This window comes from Falco naumanni, chromosome 1, assembly GCF_017639655.2.
Source record: "Falco naumanni isolate bFalNau1 chromosome 1, bFalNau1.pat, whole genome shotgun sequence".
NCBI classification, from domain to species: Eukaryota; Metazoa; Chordata; class Aves; order Falconiformes; family Falconidae; genus Falco; species Falco naumanni.
The window spans coordinates 123,716,126-123,736,664 of record NC_054054.1 but is presented as its reverse complement, the minus strand read 5'-3'; the positions used below and the strand labels follow the sequence as shown (position 1 = coordinate 123,736,664).

The 20,539-nt window shown below is 38.5% G+C and overlaps 1 protein-coding gene across 1 annotated transcript in view; it reads left to right on the top strand.

The window, feature by feature from the left end:
• The window catches only part of PRKCA (protein kinase C alpha), a 159,423-nt gene that overhangs the window by 94,323 nt on the left and 44,561 nt on the right, over positions 1 to 20,539 (top strand). The window contains exons 4-8 of the mRNA XM_040582020.1: positions 5,473 to 5,584; positions 6,315 to 6,443; positions 17,940 to 18,096; positions 18,190 to 18,324; positions 19,069 to 19,165. Of these exons, the coding sequence (XP_040437954.1) occupies positions 5,473 to 5,584; positions 6,315 to 6,443; positions 17,940 to 18,096; positions 18,190 to 18,324; positions 19,069 to 19,165 (630 nt within the window). The remainder of the gene's footprint in view (positions 1 to 5,472; positions 5,585 to 6,314; positions 6,444 to 17,939; positions 18,097 to 18,189; positions 18,325 to 19,068; positions 19,166 to 20,539) is intronic.

Below are 20,539 nucleotides of genomic sequence, written 5' to 3'. Positions count from 1 at the left end.
GAAAATTCAGTACCGCAATTTGTGCCACTGAGGTTATGGAATTATTTTTTCTTTTGTCTAAGTGAAGTAATTTGGGATGTTCTAAGCTTACTTTTCCTTTACACCTTTTAAATTAGCAAATAGATATATTTGTAAGTGTTTGGTTAGAGATGAAGAACAATTCTGTGGTTCTGTCATGGAGGTAGGAAGTGGAAAATGGTACATTTGCATTTATTGACACAGAATTGCTCTTTGTTGTTGGGGGCCCTGATACAACCTTAGGACCTTATGGGTCATCCACTGCAGACCTCCTTTAAGTTATTTTTGTAATGGAAGATACAGTTTTCTGTTTCTCAAAAAATACTTTTACATTTGCATTTTTGCATTTTCTGCTTCTTAACAATCACAAAAATATAAGTTCAAATGTGGAAAAAAAACCAAACCCTTTTACAAAGCCTAGGCGGTTTAGAAAAAATACCAATATTGTATCCTGCCTGACACCTTGTTGCTCTGTGTGTGTTGGTATTAACGACTGAAGACAGTCATTTTCTCCCCACCTTGATCACTACCACAGGATCTGGCACAGACAGATCTGCTGGCGGTGTTGATTTAAATTCCTTCCAAAAATCTCACTAATTCGAGCAATGTTACCTAGAAGGTGCCAAATTAAAGACAAAACAGGTATAGTTTCAGAGGTTTTGGTCTTAGGTACCTGGTTACAGTGACAGTTATTGATGCTATCGAGTTCCGTACTATGAAAGGACTTCAACAAGGAATAACGCGATGCTGCTCTGTATGTAAAATCTCCGCTGCAACCTCACACAAAGTGTTTCTTATATATTTTACACTTAAAAACGTGATGGTTTAATGCCTGCGAAATTATAGTCAGTTCAGTGTTGTTATCAAGGGGAATAAAATTCTAATCAAAAGGGAGCTTTTAGAAAGAATTCAGAAATATAATGCTCATAAACTGTTTTGTAATGTGTTAAAGCCCAGTTTGACATGCGCTGCTGGTTAACCATGCGCTTTCAATTATTGCACACCCCCTTCTTTGAGCCAGAAAAATTACGGAATGATTTCTCGCAGGGGGGTGCTTTCCATTACTGTTCAATAAAGGAAATGGATTCATTTGTGCAAAACAAAGAAAAAAGGCAGGGATGCTGGCAGTGCTGCTGCAGGGGGGGGCAAAATGTAGTTCAATGGCAGCGCATGGACTGAAAAACGGTGGGTTTTGGTGAGATGCCTCTGTGTTCTGCTTCCCTCTGCTGGGGCGCAGCAGGATGCGTGCCCAGCTCCCAGGCGTCAGAGCAGATCTGAACCCCTTGTAGCCGATCCAGAGCTGGCTGCCTGGGCGAGTCACTTCTGTAAACTCAGCTATTTATTTTTCAAAGGTTTCTGCTCCGGTTTTGGTTTTCTTTCAGTAGGTCCACATAGTGCGAGTCTGAGTGCAGCACAGATCTCCCAGTCAGGGCGATTCTATGGCTCTCTGTCTCGGTATAAGTCTCAGCTTTGAGGCTAATGAATAATATTTTGATTTTTTCAGAGCTGTATGGGGAGCAGATGCGCAGTTGCTCTTCATCTTGACAGGGATGCTGCACCCCTACATGGCAGTACAGGCTCTGAAGCTCCAGCCCATTGTATTGCAGTCAAGTTGCAGAGCACTGGCTAAATTTCTGCCGATTTAAAGGTTTTTCGAAGACAAATATTTAAATGTCTGTGATATCGATTGCCCTGGACTTCCTTTCCCATTTAATTATACTATATTGCGTTCCGTTGTACTTACAAAAATGGGGGATTGTTTTAATAATAGCAAAGAATTCACTTTTTAGCATGAAAATAACATGAATTTTAATAAAGCGTATCGTTCATCACTGCTTAACAAGTGCTTTCCCATTGCCACTTTCCCCCTTCATAATTTTGATGGATTTTGGAAACAGAAGTGGGTTTTCCCTTTAGAGTTTCACAATTAATCTATGCCAAGTTTAGTGCAAAGTTCAATTCTCTTGCAAATAGCAGCCATTATTTGGCAGTTCATCTGTCATATCCTGGCTTGGCTCCCTGTGTTTACTATGAAATATGACTGCCAGCTCTGCTTCGGGAATTATTGAAAGTTTACATTGATTAAAAGGGGATATTTGAAGAAAATTTGCACGAGCTTACTTCGAACTCAGTAGTTTACCTCTCGCTGAAAAATACTACAGACAATGCTATTTCCTCAATAATGCGTATGTCACTTAAAGCATGTTGGGAAGTATTAAACTGTATTAACTGTATTAACAACCAGAAAGTTAATTGCTGTTAATGATATTTAGTAATTAGTACAGGCAATATAGTAATTATTATTAATATGGTGACTTAGAACTACCCTTGAATCTATACTTTATAAGTGCATGAGAAGCCTGTGTTAATATGGGGAAAAAAATTAAAAGGTTTAAACATCTCTGATGAGTGTAGAGCGATCTCTTGGTGCTCTCTATATGTTGCAAAATAACAAGGTTTTGTGTACTTCGGTTGACCAAAATTAAAAAAATGCATAGGGTTGACACAGAAAATAGGATTAAATATTGATGGAGACTACACTCTCTTATTTGTTAACTTTAAAATATTTTTTTAGGTTCTTCTGTTTAGTTCTATTAAAGGGATTTTAAAAGAGATTTCTGACATGCAAAGTTTCCGTTCAGGAGCAGTTTTGGTACCGTTTTCCTTTGTCCTCATCTCTTATGCTCTGTCTGGAATAAGGAACTTCGCGTGTGCATATGGAATAATAACTACTAATAGCCAGAACATAATTGCTACTCTTTAAAAAAATAAATGTATGTATGGAATCGTTCATTTTAAACATCATACAGTAGGCATTTCACATGATGATAGAAAACTAACATTTATTACAGAAAGCACATGATGATTCACATTATGTACAGGGATTCATGCAGGGTCAGCTTCGAAGTTTGATCCAACTATATGTATTTATTCACGGGACTGGTTTTATTTCTTTGGTTTATAAGAATGCTTTTGCTGGTATGTTGTAGTTACAACTAGGTGCAGGAGTGCATGAGCCTTTGCTGATATGGTGCTGCTTTGTAGTGAGTGCAGTGTGTAGTTGTCACATGTCACAACCTTTTAAAGCCACATACCCCTGCTTAACTTACATATATATTCCATTGATTGGAATGGAATTATTTGGTAGTGTTTGTTATATAATTTCAGTATAATATACAAGTTCAATGTATTTAGTAGACATTCACTATCATAATTTCCCATAGTCCTTTCCCCTCTATATCGTAAACTTCACGCTCATAAATACCACTTATGTCAGATGTTAAATACAACTTTAAAAATCTGTTTATTCAGTGTCATTCTTAGAAGGTGTGGGTTTTGTCCTTCTCAGCGACAGATGCGCTTACCAAAGTAATGTTTAAGTGTATATATTTATAAGGCAACAAGTCCCCTTATGTCCTCTAAACAAAACAATTTAAGAAAGAATTAGCTTTGAAAATGCGTTTTAAATTTTTTGGAAGGCATATAGTTAGAGTCGGTCCATCAGATAACCCTTCAGTAAAGCAACGTTCCCATGACCCTGCAGCACAAGACCCATTGGCTATATCTTTAATAAATAACGAAACAGATGTTCTCTGGAGCCTTGAATGTCATTCCATTTAGGTTAACTCTGTTTACAAAATAAATATGGTTGGTAGCAGTTTGCATTTCATATCTCGGGCTATTTGTTAAACACAACTATTGAAATAGTCTCAATTCGAATTCTTCCTGTAAAGTTTTTACTTGTTATCCTTGATGCTATATAATTTCTATCTGTGCAGTAAAAGTAGTGATTATAGATTTATCATAAAACTTAGAATTGGTACCAAAAAAAATTCACATAGAGAACGCTTACCACAACAACAACAAAAAACCACCAACCTTCACAAAGTATAGTATGGTAAAATATTAAATTTTGAAGACAAGATTTTGCCTTCTCATAGTCACATTTTTATGATAATTACAGTTAGAAGTCCCCAAATTGCTTGAATTTCTTGAGAAAGCATTTAAACTAGAGGAGTCTTTTATTTTTGAAGAAGGATTTGGCAGGTTTTCCATTTTGTATAACATGCTGTGCTTTGCTTTTGATTTCTTGGAAAGCTTTTATTGGCAGATGCAAGTTGAAGAAATAGTTTATGCTTTAAGACAATTTAATAAATCTTACCTAATATAAAGGTATATTAATATAAAATGTAAACAGAAGAAAAATGTTTTGATGTCTCATTTGGCAGTTGTGTTTTTGTTAAGGATGTGGTAATGCACGAAAGACCTGGCATTTCGTAATTTCCATGATCCTTCCGCAAAGAACGTTAGCAAGAATTGATTTCAAACCCCAGTGTATTATTTTTTTTCATGAAGAAGAATTACTGCTGTTCTCAATTTCTGATCAAGATTGCGCAGTGGTAGTTTTGACTAAAATACAGTTGGGGCTGGAAGTGGTCATGAAGAATACCAAAATGTGGACGCTGTGCGCAGAAGTCTAGGGCTTTCACACTGTTTATTTTGGCAGTGCATATCCCCACGCGGTGGGAGCTGCGCGAGCCTGCTGCACGGAGTTCTGGGGCTGTGTCTATGTGCAATGAGCCTGACACGAGTGAACATATTGAAGATGTGATTCCTTTTTTTCATATCGATGTTCTTGGGTTTTCAAACGGGACCTCTACGCCTAGAGAAACAGCAAATGTATTTGGAAGTGTCATACATTTAAGTGATTTGGGTGTATTTCCTTTCACTGGTCCTAAATTAGAAACCATTTCCACTCTGCTGCTGGCCTTAAAATGTCCTCGCTATAAGTTTCTCTGTTCGAAAAGCAGATGGGAGTAGCAGTCTCTGTAAAATATTTACTACATGCCAAGTTAGAATATGTTCACTTTCATTTGCAATATAGATAACAAATTCGCGACATTTCAAGATGATGCCATATTCACAGCCATTTGACTGTATTTCAGATCAGCCCATTATCCGTTACTTCCCTCCTCTCCTGCTGTATTTGGAGACGTTGTTTCAGAATGGTGATGATAACACCCAGAAGTATTAAAAAAAGTATTAAAAAGTATAAAAAGAAGTGTCATAAACTATACGACACTTTAGCTACAGGTTGAATGCTGTCATTATACTTTATGTACATATGTCATATATACATATGTCATTATACTTTACGTCTATGTACAGTCGGTAAATGGAAGTTTTTGTGCAGGTGAATCACAGGAACAAGCCTGTGTTCTCTGAGCTGACACGCTCTTTCTTTACACCACCGAAGCAAAGGAAAATTAGGAACCAAGGTACCTGCACCGATGTAGCTTGTGATTAAGCCACATGCTGAGATATATTTTTCTGTAGCATAACTTGCAGAGCCAGAGTTTTTTTGCTATTTGGACTAATAATTTTTTCATTTTTTTTTTTTATGACTTGAGAATCACTTTCTGTTTTGTTTTGTTTTGTTTTTTTATCCTTCAGGATCCCAGAAGCAAGCACAAATTTAAGATCCACACGTATGGGAGCCCAACCTTTTGTGACCATTGTGGGTCACTGCTTTATGGGCTTCTGCACCAAGGGATGAAATGTGACAGTAAGTGAAATCTTTCTATGTTACCAAAAGGATATTTTAGAAAGTCAGTGGAAACACTGAGTAGCAGCTTCTTACTTCTTTTCTGCGGAAAATACCATTTCAAATGTCAGCTATTTATAGTACTGTTATATTTCAAGTGGATATTTCTGTACTATAATAATACACTAATGAGAATCACCTCTGTTGCTGAGAACGTGGTGTATTCGGCTTGATGTGGCTGAAGAGCCCTTGCCATGGCGGTTTTGCAAAGGCCTCTTTTGGGACTGCTCTGCTGAACGCACTGTTGAAAACTGAAATGTCACTTCAACTGGTAGCCAAGGTCCATTTCCTTGTATTTCATTCGTCTTGGAAGTCTCCTGCTAGAAAAACCTAATAATCAATTTAAACCTAACTCCCTTCATTGCTAGCGCTGGCATGAATGCACTGGTTTTTCTTCATCATGTTCCCAGCAAGTCTGTATTCCATTTTCACTTTTATTTCCTTGCACTTCATTAATGCTCTCTTTAGGTTTCTGTATTAGATTATTTTATTCTCCGTTTCATTCACTGTCTATTAAGTGTGTTGTAAGATGGAAACTAGTCCTGCCATTCAGTTGAAAACCGTGCAGCTGTATCCAAAAGTCTTGCCAACAGTTCAGCGTTGTAATCTTAACTTTCACTTTGCTCAGTGTTTGCAGTTGAATCAAATTATTAGCTTCTCATAGCTGTCTGCATCATTTTTATATCCACAGCCTGTGATATGAACGTTCATAAGCAATGTGTAATTAACGTCCCAAGCCTCTGCGGCATGGATCACACAGAGAAAAGAGGAAGGATTTACCTGAAAGCTGAAGTCACTGGTGACAAACTGGAAGTAACAGGTAAACAACTCGTTTGGGGACTTTGAGGGTTTTATAAACGTGTAATATACACTGTGGGTTTATGTAACTTGGTCAGATCTTTCTGCATTAAAGCCAGTGACAAGAGTATTTCCCTTCACAAGTGTAAGGATTTCGTTCAACATGTCCTTGAATCGAGAAACTCTACGAACTGGTGTTCATAAAAATGAATAGAAAAATGAAAGCTGTAATAATAGCGTTAAAAACTCAGGACTATTAATTAGAAAGATCACTGTAATGTCAGTTTTTTGTGTAGAAAGCAGCCCAGTGGGATAGCTAGCTGTTCAGGAAGTTGGCCATCATCTTCAGAACATAAGAAATACTCTGAGCTTTCATCAGCTGAGGAGTTGTTTCCTGCATTTCAGAGTATTTGATAAATAAAAGCAACTTGGATTCAATCCCAAATATTACTCCCAGTGAGTTTTAAAATAAAAAAAAAAAATAAATTACCACATTCTGTAAGGTTAAGGTTACCAAAATGGGGAGGAGGGAGGGAGAGGAAGGAAGGAGAGGGTGGCAGTTCATTTCCTTAGAAGCGTTTGTCCCAGGATTTATGAGTAAGCGTCGGTTGTGTGCACACACGCACACCCACACACACACCCCGACCCACTCCGAGTCTGAAGTTGCAGAAAAAATTGTGGAAAATGTATTTTACAAGTTGAAGGAAAGGACTATTTGTCCTCCTAAATAGACATGTAATAGGTTGTTTACCTCCAGCAGAACTTCCTTGTGCGGTATCAAGATTGGAGTTTATCACTCAGAATTTACATAAGAATTTGTGTTTACAGCGTATTATATTTGTTCTGTGTGTGCTTTCTGTTTTAGCTGGGATCGACCGATAATTAGTGTATCTGATATCCGAAATGTAAAGTTGGTAGTGAACTTTATTGTTGATTTTTCCATTCTGTAGGACACAAATATGCAAAAAACGTTCTTTGCCAATCAGATTGTAGTGTATTTACTCAAAGGGAGAGCACAGGGCAAGAATTAGGGTGGACAGAAATAAAATAAGGGAAGGAATAACAGAAAATTTTGTTCCTGTTTTTTTTTTAACAGGTCTGCAAGTCTGCAAAACAAATTAAATTCTGAAAGAAAGTCCCAATTTTTTATGGCTCAAAACTTTAAGGAAATTTCAAATATGTGCCATAGTAACTAGAACCAAAATAAATATAATATAATGTAGGAGATGCAGTAGGGGACACTCGTAAAACACAAATTGTCAAAAGCTTTGACCTCAGGAGAGTGGGTTGGTTAGTGTGTCATCACAGGTGACCAAAACTGCTTCTTCAGTGAAGAAAACTTGAAGGCAACAAATCTTAATACGTGACAATAGATGCACACTGACACATCTGTAAGAGTAGTACAGCAAGAAACTGAAATCGGTGTGCACACTATGAAAGAACAGGCTACAGTGCTTGTGTCTGCCTCTTGGGTGTTGGAAAATGGAATCAAATCCAAGGGCAAAGTTAGAGCACGACAAAGCGGGAGGTTTCCTGGACCATCTCGGCTTCTGACTTTGTTTCTTCATGTAGTTGTTGGCAAGCTGGGGATGTTGCGTTGCTCAGCACTGCTCCGTTGGAAGGCTAGAGCCTGTTGTATGGCAAAAGGCTGTTCCTTCTGCCTCTGCCCTTCTCTTCGGGGAATGAGTCTCAACAGAGACCATTGAATCATTTAGGTTGGAAAAGACCTTTGAGATCATCTAGTCCAACTGTTAACCATAGCCTCTTGCAGGCAACATAAAGGAACTCAGACCATCACACTGAATTTTCACTTACAGAACGAGCAAACTTCCCTCCTGGCACTGTATTCATTCATGGCTTTGTTCTCTCTGAATCCAAATACCTCCATATTCTCCTGTCAAACCTTGTAAAATGAACTGGAGAAGGATGATAAAATTTAGTTAGAAAGGATGAGAACGGATCCCAAGCGGTACTTAATTGTAGCTTAACTTTTCAAATAGCTTCCTGTCAACGTAGGAGGGGTAAATTTGTCCAAGCTCCTGTCGTTAACAGAAAGGTGGTTTTGCTAAGTAGTGAGGCATTTCAAAGATGCTGATGCAGGTGCTGAAAGTAATTGTACCACGAGAGAGAACTAATCTGAAAATCATCCAAGTGACAAAATTTAATATTTGCATTATTCTAGGCCACTTGGCAGCAAGGTTCTTAAATACGGCTTAAACTTCCTGCCGTAACGCACGGAATTTGACAAATAACATGTATTTATTTTCTGATGATTCAGCACGTTTATAATCCTTTTAGGGACAAAAACGTTTGTCACAAGTCTTCATGGTACTAAAGCACTATAAACCAATTACACAAGTGGGTGCTCTTTGAGGTCACAATTTTATTTGTAAAGGTCTTGTCTGAGACGTGGGTATGGTGATGCTGTTACGGGTATTTTCTCGGTTTTCCTCATGAGCCCTTTTTGGTGTGAGTGCACTTGGCAAATGCTGTTACTTCTGTGTTTATAAATGAAACATTTCCACCCCGCAATTAAATAGCTTTCTGGTCCACAAGAAAAATGTTTACTATAACTTTGTTATGTATATAATAATGATGTTCTGTATATAATGATGATACATAAAACCGGTAGGTTGCTTTGAGTGAGGCTTGTCAGCATTTCCAAGCTTCCAGAATATTTCTTTAAATAAAAAGGGCAGTTGCCCTGAAAGTAAGCTTTTTTAGCTTTTTAAATAAAAGATACTATACAGACTAAGCCCAGGCTGGGTCAAGTTTCAGACACCTTTTCTGCATGTTTAACTGAAAATGAAATTATCAGTTGTCTGTTAGCTTATGGATATACTGCTATGCAAAAATGTTGAACTCCTTTTCTCTCTCAGCATGGCATTGCTTCTAAAATATTTATTAACAAAACCTTTGTTCGAATATACGGTTCCCAGAGCTGCCAGGGATGATACCTCTGCCTTCAGCTTTAGGAAAGGAGGTGAATTAAATGCCCAGGAGGCTTAGGAACATCAGGAAAAATAATCAATTACTGCCTTTTTGGTTTGAACCTTTTTCAAAGGAAATACTTTATAGGTGTTGAACTCCTTTAGCTGAATTCCTTAATATCTGCTCTGCGTCCTGTTTTGGTTGTTAATTAGCTCCTGCTGATTCTTTCACAGCCAGCCTTGATTGCATGCAAAACATTTGTGCTGCTAAATGGAGACGTGCCACTCTGGTTGGCATCTTGCAAATAATTTTGATAGGCAACTCAACCATCCCGGCTGCAGCCAGGACAGCCCGTCGAGGATGCAGCGTGCTTGATGACGGCTGCAAGAGGCGGTCGTTTAGGGGACACTGTTTAGTACGTGGCAGTTTGTCTGCTACGTAATTGCCTTGAGGATTTTGTGATGGCTTTTGTTTCCAAAAAAGGCCACAGTACACACACACTTACTAAGTGTGTTCCTGATAAAATAGGTAAGTAGGACTGGGGGTTTTCCCAGTGATTACTGGGAAGGAGGCAAGGCAGAGTGCTGCCACATGGAGTTGGCCAGTGCTTCGGTCAGGTTATCTAAAATATCTGAGTACTTTGGCAGGTTTTGAATAGAACTAACAGTGGGAATGATTGAGTCCTATATGTAAACAAACTTAATTCCAGTTTGCTAGGTCGGATTTTCGGTCTGGGTGCTTGAAGGCAGACATACAGTCTTTTCTGTGTGAATGTTAGAGACTCTGCAACACTTTTTCACAACCGAGTAGGAATTTTCTTTTGGTATACTTGGCCAAAACCTCACCATCTTCCCCGGGCTAGTCAATATGCCACATTCGGTGCTTATTTGTGTTGCAGTTCTTAAATATCAGTGAGTTATTTTATAGCTGCTAGCTTGAGAGTTGCATTGGATATTAATAATTCATTGCATTTGCAGTAAATCAACATGGTAGTTTTCTTTTTATAGGAACACTCCTGCATTGCTTTTTCCTGAAATCACTGAATTCGTGACCCTTTCATACGTTGAACTGACTTGGGTTTTTTTCTTTTAGACATAGTGAAGCAGTTTTAGCTATTCTTAATCTATGCTTTTTGCACTGAATTTTCTTCCTCCTGATGTGCATTAAAAGTTTTGTCACTCTTACATTTACTTCTTGGCCCATCTTATAATTTGGGGCCCTTCTGAGCAACTTTGTAGGAGGCTGAATCACAGTTTTCATATTTTATTTGATTTTTGAATTATATTTAGAGTGAGTAAATAATAACCTTTGTGAGAAAATAACCCCATCTGGTGCACTGACATGCAAATCTGCCACATTATTGGGATCCTCAACTGTGACCTGTGAGTTGCTGGGAGTTGGATTTGACAGCAGCTGCCGCTGCAGAACTGCCCTCCCGACACAGGCACCGATTTAGAGGCAGGGTGTTAGTGACTCGCTGTCAGCTAATGCACCCTACTGTTACATAAACATTATTAAAATATATCTATATATACACACAACCCAGCGTTTTCAGGGTTTCTAAGTGTGTTTTTCTTAGCTGAAAGAATACAGAAAATCTGCTTTTATTCCTCAGTGATGCTTCTGTTATTAAAAGAGGAAACCTAGCAGTCATCTCTGCAGAGGTTGGGAGCATGTAACAGGCTCTCCAACAATAATCTTCCTAGGAGTTCTCTGCTCCCCACCGTACATTTTTCAAATGATTTATGCATGTACGAGTGCTGAGCCACCCTATGGCACTGCATATTAACGTCTTGTCACACGGCTTGCTGTGGACAGCTGGGTTAAGAGCCTCTGCCCGAGCAGCAGGAGAGATGAACTGGAGAATTTTGGCACATTTCTAGATTCTCTTAAAAGACCCCACCACGCATATACACACTCAAATAATTTTATTTGTGATTGTCTAGGTTAGTATTAGTGTCTGCCTTTGTTAGCATTAATTTCATAATACCTGCAAATGATTTTAAAAGGGAACATACTTGAATATTCTAGCTATTTGACCAGCTTTTAGTACCAAATACCTATAAAGTGATCCCAAATAATTACTTGCACATGGGAAGCATTTTTGATGGCTCCAAAAAATGCAGATCTCATGTTTTACCTCACTAATATTTTACCTCTTTTCTGGCATTCCCAGAATCTGCAGGGTTGCTGCATTCATTACAGAAAGAGCTGTGCCTCTAACAAGTGCCAACCCTGGTAGCAACTGGATGCTTCCCATTTCATTCATTAAATTTAGTTCACCATGAAGAAATAGGCAATGCATAGTATTTAAAATAAACATTTTTTTTTCATAAGTGGCCATAAAATATAACTAAAACGCTACGTATTTATCTAAGTATATGAATAGACAAGAACAGTCTGGATCCCTTTTCAGATGGCTTGATACATCCTGTGTTAACTTATGTTTTATTAAGTAGCTGTCCTACCCAGTAGTACACTTTTTTTTTCGATTATAATTTTCATAAAGGTAACCTTATGTTAAAAATAAAATACAGTTGCTCCTATGAGATTTCCAGTTGAAATTTAACCTATTGCAGGCACAAGACATTTAAGTTGCGTTAGAGATGGTGGTACGTTTTTTGTTGGTAGGAGAGAGTATCTTAAGAAATGCAAAGGAATAAAATATGCAAAATTGGTTTATTTTTCATCTTGTTCTAGGTTAGGAAGTTAATCATCTGTTTCTTGTGTGTAAATCACCTGTGAAGTGCAGGTGCTCCAATAGTACACTCATTACCTTGCCATCTCTCAGTACTCAGGAAATGGGGTGTAATGAGTAGGCGCTGGTCTCGGAAGGAGTATTAAAAGAAATTTTGGCTGGGCAGGTGAGTAGTTATGGAATAGTGAAAAGTGTCACTCTTGAAAGCCTTTTTAGTGATGAAAACTCTATAGAATTGGAAATTGCCTGAAAAGCAGGATTTGTTTTGGAACCAGTTGTGAGTCACAACCAGCTCCAGAAAGCAAGCATTCAGAGGTAGTTTTAATGAAATCATTAATCTTTAATGAAAGCTGAGCAGTTTTGGAGGCAGCTTTGGACTTGGCATACAGAGAGGACATGCACACAAATTGTGAGAAAGACTTTTCAGTAGCAGGTGAAACTTTCAAACTGCGATGAAGCGTGCGTTAAGGTGCTGGAAGAAAGTTCCGTGGCTGGGAGTACAAGATCCTCTGTCGCTCACCTAAGTCATCTGTAAACTGGGCAGATCACTGGAATCTCTACCAGAGTCTTCTTCAGGAAATAATGAGAATTACAGAATAATTTACTCGTGCTTCATTGTGGGCAGACAGAAACTTTACACCGTGCTGGCGCTAACAGCGCTCTCCCCTCTCTTCCTTGTCGCTGGATAGCTTGCCAGACAACACCATTTGAGACTTGAAGCGTCTTCTAAAAACAGCTATTCCCGTGCAGCTGAGAGATTTCTGTTCATCTAAGTTGCCTGTAGGGAGTCAAAGATTGGCCAGAAATGGTTGCTGTGATTAGTAAACTGTTTTGTAGTCAACATTTGGGAATTCAGGAAAAAGGTAGCTGTGACTCACTGGAGAAGGAACTGAGTAAACTCATGCTGCTAATAATTCAGCTTTGTTGTAGGGACAGAAACATTTATGTACTCATTCCCATGACTAAATTTATTTGTTGGTAGCACAAGAAGTTATAAATCCATAAGTGCATATGGATTGCAACATTTGACCTATACAATCTCATGGAAAAAATTCCGGGTTTGTTATTTGCTCTCTGAATTTCTCCACATTCTGCCTGAATTTCTTCTCTTTACATAAAATGACAGTTATTCTCTGCCAGCCCACTCTGTCTTATTTAGATATTTATTTAAAGTATGAATACCTAAGAACGAGCTCTGTATTTGCTTATGTCTTTATACTATTCCTGGAAAGGTGGACATCCCAGTTTTAGACGGGGCTTCTGGATGGATACTGCTGGATTATAAGCAGCACATAACAGAACAGCCATAGGACAGTCATCAAATAGTCTGCATCTTCTGTTGAATAAACATTTATGATCTCTTCTTCATTAACAATGAGTTGGAAAATGGCACCTTTTTTTTTTTTTTATGGCAAGTTGACATCTATTTCTGGTTTTTAGAAGGAAAACCTGGGCAAGGTTGGATTTGCTAGAAACTTCAATATATACTCGTCTTCACCGTCTTTTCATCTGTGTGCTTTCTCAGTCCCCTTGAAGAGTCTAATCTGGACAAAATGTTAGGAATTTTAACTAGTACCAGCTACTTTTCTCAGTACAGAGGTCATTATCATGCTTAATAGTTACGACAGAAAACTGGCAAGTAGTATTTTAGGTTTCTGTCCAAGTTATGCTGTAAGTGATGCTGAACTGTATCTCACTTCAACCATCTAATAATCAGAGTAGCATCTCTATGACAGCGTTGAGTTTAATCAACTAATAATTCTAAAGCAGTATGAGAGTGCTTGCTATCATTACAGCTATAGCAGAACTCAGCCAGTCCGAGTTGATGTATTTTCTTGGAGTTGTTTATTTAAGTTTTTCTGTTTCAACCACACACAAGAAGAGAATGCCTTTGGTGGGAAGGGGAAATCTCTTCTTCTTGTGGGTCCTCTTACAGAAACCTGACCCAGGCTGTTAAAAATAGGGTGCTCTTAAAGAGGTGGACCACTTAGATGCTAATTCTTTATAAGCACTCTTTAGCACAAGTATCATCATGCTGTTTCCTCCATAAACCAAGTGCTAAGTCAGTATGAAAAAGATGTCTAGAGGTACTAATTATGCAGACAAAAGTACAAATAGGCCAGATATCTTAAAACAAGGAGTGAGATAATGACTTCTTTGGCAGCCTGTATTTAGTATATGTTGCATCTTTCCATCCCAATTCATCTCTGAGGCTCTCTTTTTTTCTTGTATTTAGGGGGCTTTTTTTCTTTTTCTGTGTTTACTGCAAAAGAAAAGTAGCCTTGCCCAGGCTGCCATGCCCTCCTGCTGTCGGTGGTGTTTTCTAGGCTCAGCAGCAGGTATCAAGGCTAATCAGTGCTGGCTTTCTCCAGGGACCTCTCTGTAGCAGAGCCGCGGAGAATGGCTCTGCATCCGCCCAGCCAATTTCTCAAAATTCTGCCTGGTTTCACACTGAGCATCCAGGTAAAAATTAAGCATAAAGGATCCCTGTGAAGAGGCCATGTTAAAATTAGAGCAGTTTTGTTCAATGAATTTTAATGAAAAACTTACTAATGTATATCTCTGGAAAGCTGTGAAATGTTGAGAGTTCTGCTCCTCACTTACACCAAACTACAGTACAGAAATAAAAATCAGAAAGTGGATTTTGAAGTAATAGTTGATGTGCCAAACCTGGCAGTGCAATCAGAAGTGCCATGTACAAGAAGACCAAAAAAAACCCCGAAACAAAAATAAAACCAAATATAGGATGAGGGAAAGAGCAATTTGCATTGTCACTTCATCCTTCACTCACTTTATGGCTCTTAGTCCCTTTGGGATGGTAATATTTAAAATAAGTTATTTAATCTTGATGTTATTCCTCAGAAGTATTTGAAGACCGTTTTCAGTGGGCTAAATGTTAATATTGGGTGGGGTATTTTTTTCGTGGGTTGAAAACAGAAATGGTTTTCCAGCTGACCGCTGGGTGTGGAGGAAAACTCAGAGTAGCTGAGAGTGGAGGCAGTTTCCCTGCACGGACAGCTGTCATTTCTCCAGTTTCAAAGCCCGGTCAGCTTTATACGGGCTTGTGAAAAACTACAGATGAGATGCTCTGCAAGAAAGATGCTTGTTTCTGTTCTGTTCATTTAGAACACAGTGTATTTTTTCTGGTAGAATTACTTAAGTAATATAGTTAGTGAATAGAATTACATTTTATTTTAAAATTTTAGCCCATGAGCATTTTCTGTCTCTCGTTTTGTAAACACAAATTTAAGAAACGTAACTTGATCGGTATCAACTGTTTGTTCAAGTTGATGTGATTCCCTGCCAGCCATGATCTAATTTCAATAATTAATTTACATCAGGATATCTGTTCTGCATGAGAATTGTCTTGACAAACCAGTGTGTTCCAAATAAGTAGCTTGCATTCCTGTATGCTACCTTTTTTTCAACAGCTATTTTGGCTATAAGGTACCAGTTGTATCTGGTATTTCTCTCTTCCAACTTGTTCTCCCTCATCTAGTACTCTCATTAAATAAATAAATAAATGCATAAATAATAAGTAAATAAATAATAAATAAGAAAAGCAGGTCAAAAACAGTTTGAAATTGTTTTCTATTGCAGTGGGCACTCTTCCCACCCCCCCACCCCACCCCGGTTTTCCATCTACCACAGTAGATTTGCACTAAAGTGCTCTACTTAGAAAATTAACCCTATTCCAGCTGAAACCAGGAGAAGCGGTTATGTCCTTTGAAGGAGCATAATCATTATGAACACTCAAACACTCTTTCCATCCTGTACAAATAAAATATCAGCCTAGAGCTAATTACATCAACTTGTCAATACACCTGGTGTCTAGGAAATGGAACAGAACCGTTACACGGCTTAGTAAATTCAGTGCTACGTTCTAGCGGGGGTGTTGTCAACACCACAGTCTTTCATTTCACTGTCCTTAAGTAAAGCACAATAATATGTCCTGCGCTTTAATTCATTGCCCTTCTCCTTCTGACGGAAGCATTAGTGCACAGTTCTCATCCACCACGGTCCTGCCTTTGTTTCTAAAGGGAGAACAAAAAGACATTTTGAAGAGAGGTACTTAGCTGGTTTACGTCATTAGACTGTTGCCTGAAAACCGTCCCCTTCTTATTTTATAAATAATGAGAGTAAACAACAGATTATAAAGTATCTGTATTGCTTGGATGCCTTTCAACCTCCGTGCTGGGAAATAACAGGTTGAAATCCTGGGAAAGTCTACAATTTCTGTTTGTTATATGAAAATGCCATTTTAATCTGGGGGGAATGGAGCAGGGAGCCTTCAGCAAACGGAAACTATCTGTTGCCGAAGATCCTGGCAGCATTTTTTTTTTAATTGTTGTTTTTCATGTTAGCTCTGATTGAGTTAAGTGACTCTAAAGTTCAAATTTTTAAGGAAATGCTTTCCACCAAGAAATATTAGGTGACTTAAGGGTTGATCCTTTCTAAATTTTCTTTCTGATTTCTTCAGTCACGTAGATAAATCAAAAAAGCCCTCCTGATGCTGACGCTGAGAAAGCAGTAGCTGAGGCCACTGTTGATCCGGAATAATCTCTTTGGTGACCCTTAAATGCTGGCCTGCCTTCATACCCTAGGAACCGTGTCACCCTCAAAGCTTCTTGTGGTTTTCCTTCCAGAAACAAGTCTAATCTACAACTATGAATCTCACAAAAGAATTTCCAAATGAACAAAGCTCTTTTCTGTCCAAACTGAGCCCAGAGGGTTACTGCTGCTCCCAGTAGGTTTTGAGATGCCCAGTTGAGAGGTCTGAATTCCCCATCCCAACTCAATCACCGCAGCTCATCACAGCGTGACCAGTTTGGGTGGGACGGGGTTTCAGTATGAGGAAAATCCACCTCTTCTTCTGAGGTTCAGCAGAAGCTGATGGCTGAATGCTGTTAACACAGAATGAAACCCTACGTGCTGTATGTAGGTTACGTGGGCGTTACTGGTCCTCTGCAAGAGGGAGAGGGGTGCTGCCTTTGCTCGTCCGCTGCAATACTCCACTGCCCTGCGGTGACGTGTGAGCTGCCTAACGAACCTCACAGCTCTGCAGTAACTCCAGCCGGGCTGAACCCCCGAAAGCTGCCAAGCCCCCGATGGATGCCTTTGTAACCCACCATTGCCTGCCTGCCTGGTTCCACATCGGGATGTAGCCCTGCGGGAACAGCACCCCGTGCGGATTGCTGCCTATTCTTGTCTCTCTCTCTTTGAGGATCGGTAGCAACATGAGATATATTAACTCGCTTTATGCCTTCTTTTGACATTGTAAAAATAGAAGCTGCATTAACATTTTTGTGAAGCTGAAGTTAAACTTGTCTTCGCTGCGCTGTTACTTTGCTTGCTGTCGTGACATAATGCTTACAGTGATCCCATCTGACAACTAACAAACCATGAATCTGATGGAAGTTTAGTGTTAGATACCTTCCAGTGAGGGATTGTATCAAATAATATAAAATAACCCATCTTCCTGACATCTATTGTGATCTGGCTAGTGCCCTTAAAGTATTTGGCTGATAGTCCTGTAGTTATATAACCTAAGAAGAAATAAATGCACAAAGAATTGCTACCTGCTTAAAAATTTATATTGATGGATTTGGACATTTAATCATTCCATTGCAGGGAAAAAGAGTTGCCTGGAAGCTCATGTCATTTGCCAATTGCTCTTCTCTCCTGTCATTTCTCTCTACTGTTCTGATAAATATCACTGAGCGCAGCTTTACTTTACAAAGAGTAGTTCCTTCCATGCCGAGTCTGACAAGCAGGTTTCACGACTTGTTTTATTTTCAACACGTTTCACTAACTCTGATGTGACACGTCACTGCTTGCTTAATGTTGATTTGTAATCCTGTACAAATTAGTGGTGTTTTATATTGACAGTGCGAGAAGCGAAAAACCTAATTCCCATGGATCCAAATGGACTTTCCGATCCTTACGTTAAACTGAAGCTCATCCCAGATCCTAAGAATGAAAGTAAACAAAAAACAAAAACCATCCGTTCTACTCTGAATCCAGACTGGAACGAGTCATTCACATTGTAAGTTTTAACGCCTTGTAATGAAGTATATTTGTATGTATTGAATCCATTTCAGTGTGGTATTGAAAACTCCTCTATTTCTCTCCTTTTTAGTAAATTAAAACCTACAGACAAAGATCGACGGTTATCTGTAGAGGTCTGGGACTGGGATCGAACAACCAGAAATGATTTCATGGGATCTCTTTCATTCGGGGTGTCAGAGCTTATGAAGATGCCAGCCAGTGGGTGGTAAGAGTTTCTGAAAAGAGAGTGGAAAAAGTTTAAACCCAGTATTTTTCTTCAATATAATCTACCTTTTTGGGAGCTTTTCACTGTATCTCGGACTATAAATTCACTGAATATGCAACTAAACCTAGGAAACACAGTCTATATATAAAAAAGGATGATAACAAAAGGAATACTTTTCTTTTGTGGTGTTCATGAAACTTCTGCTGGAGCCAAGAGCTGCTGCAAACTCAATTCTGTGTACATCGTCTTGTGATACGAATTTTATTTTTATCTCAAATACGATATATTCATTACTAAGTTATGTTATAGCATCATGTTATATATAGCTCTGCAAATTCAAAGTACATGGGAACTGATTTTATAAAATGCCATCTCATTACTTACCAAGCTAGGGGTAGAGCTCATCACATCTTCTCAAAAAGTACCTTTCGTCAAAAATAATTGTTTAGGGCTACAGGCGCACTGGAGGGAAAGGTTCTTCAGGGTTGATGTCTCCCATCATATTACAGGATGAGTGGGAAGAATTTCCTTGTCCATTAAACTGCCTTGGCAGATAGTTTGGGATTAAAGATCTAATTTTAGGTTAAATATATTCAGTTTCTGGGTTTGCTTTACATCTTTGAAAGCAGTTCTTTACATACCTGTGACATTGATACAAACCACACACAAACAACTAAATCAGATTTTAAATCTCACAGGAAAAAACCTGTTAAGTCACCATTTTTTCCCCCAAATGTTTCACAGGTACAAGCTGCTGAATCAAGAAGAAGGTGAATATTATAATGTTCCGATTCCAGATGCCGATGAAGATGGAAATGCAGAGCTCCGGCAGAAGTTTGAGGTGAGGATTAGATACAGATGGGTGCAACTATATATTGCATACATTTTTTCACTTTATTGCACCAAGAAAAAAAAAAGTTCGTTAAAAGATCTATATTAGAGTGCTATCTTTATTTTTATCTATGTTTCTGTTGCCTGTGACAGTAGGATGTGCCTTTGGGTTTCCTGAAGATTGGACCAAATAGTTTAATTCAGTAGTGGTAGCATTTTTCTGAGAGTTCAGCTTCTCTGCTATGACACTTGTGGAGTTGGTATTTTAAAACATTGTACGTCAAGTATATGTAATAATTTCAATGTCTTTTAATACTTGTTGCAAAATCTGCTAGTCATCACTAGTATCTATGTTATTTGACAAATGAAATTATCCAAAACAATATTTTAATACTTAGAATGTTTCACACTAAATGCTTTTTCTTTTTTTTTTTAAAAAGAAAATATTGACAGTGTTAATTGCTGATTATTTGGAGCCTCAGAATCTTTGTAGAAGGTTGTCATCTGAAATTCTGATATCTTAAATGGGGGTATGGATGTTTTTAAGGATAAGAGGTATTGCTGGTTTTGTGCAGAAAAGAGATGCTGAAGAAAAGCAATACTTCCCACAGTCCTCCTGCTTTCTGTGGTGCAAATTGGAGTGGTTAGTAGTCACAAGCATGGTCTCACCGTGCCCTGCAAAGGAATCGTTTCTTAATGAACAGACTTAGCCAGCAACTCTGCCTCTTCTGACTGCTACAGCCGGTATTACAGCAAAATACTCGCTGGCCATTAAACCCAGCAAGAGGGAGAGAGATGCTTTGGGAAGTGTTTTGCTAACGGCTGTACTGGATTCAGCTCATCTGACTTGACTGCTCTTTCCAGCTGCGCACTCAGTTTTGAATTTGAAATATCCCAGGCCACAGTATTGTTTTCTTTTTTCTGGTTGAACATTTACAACTTTAGCTGTTAATCCAAAAAGTAATTAATATACCTGTTGTGCATAAACACTTACGCCTGTTCCTTTCAACCTGAAATAGCAATTTTTTATGTTCACCATCAGGCAGAATTCTACATTGTTATTATAAAAGATGGGTTAACCCAAGAAAGTGAGGAAAAACGGCACATGTTCAACTTTCAAGAAAGAAAAAGAAAAGGTGCATCAATTTCTTCTGAACGCATTTGGATCAGCTACCATACTTTTGTCTGCAGCATGAACTATGATTTTTGTTACACATTTGAGAAGTATTTGAATCTCCATTCCATTTTCCTTTCTTTACAATTGTGATCTGACCAGTGTGATTTTATTTTGCTGCACTAGGTCATTTTCTCTTCAAGATCATATTTACTTTTTATCCTCTCTAGAAAGAAGAGCTTCAAAAGTAGTTCTTTGCACCCCTTACAC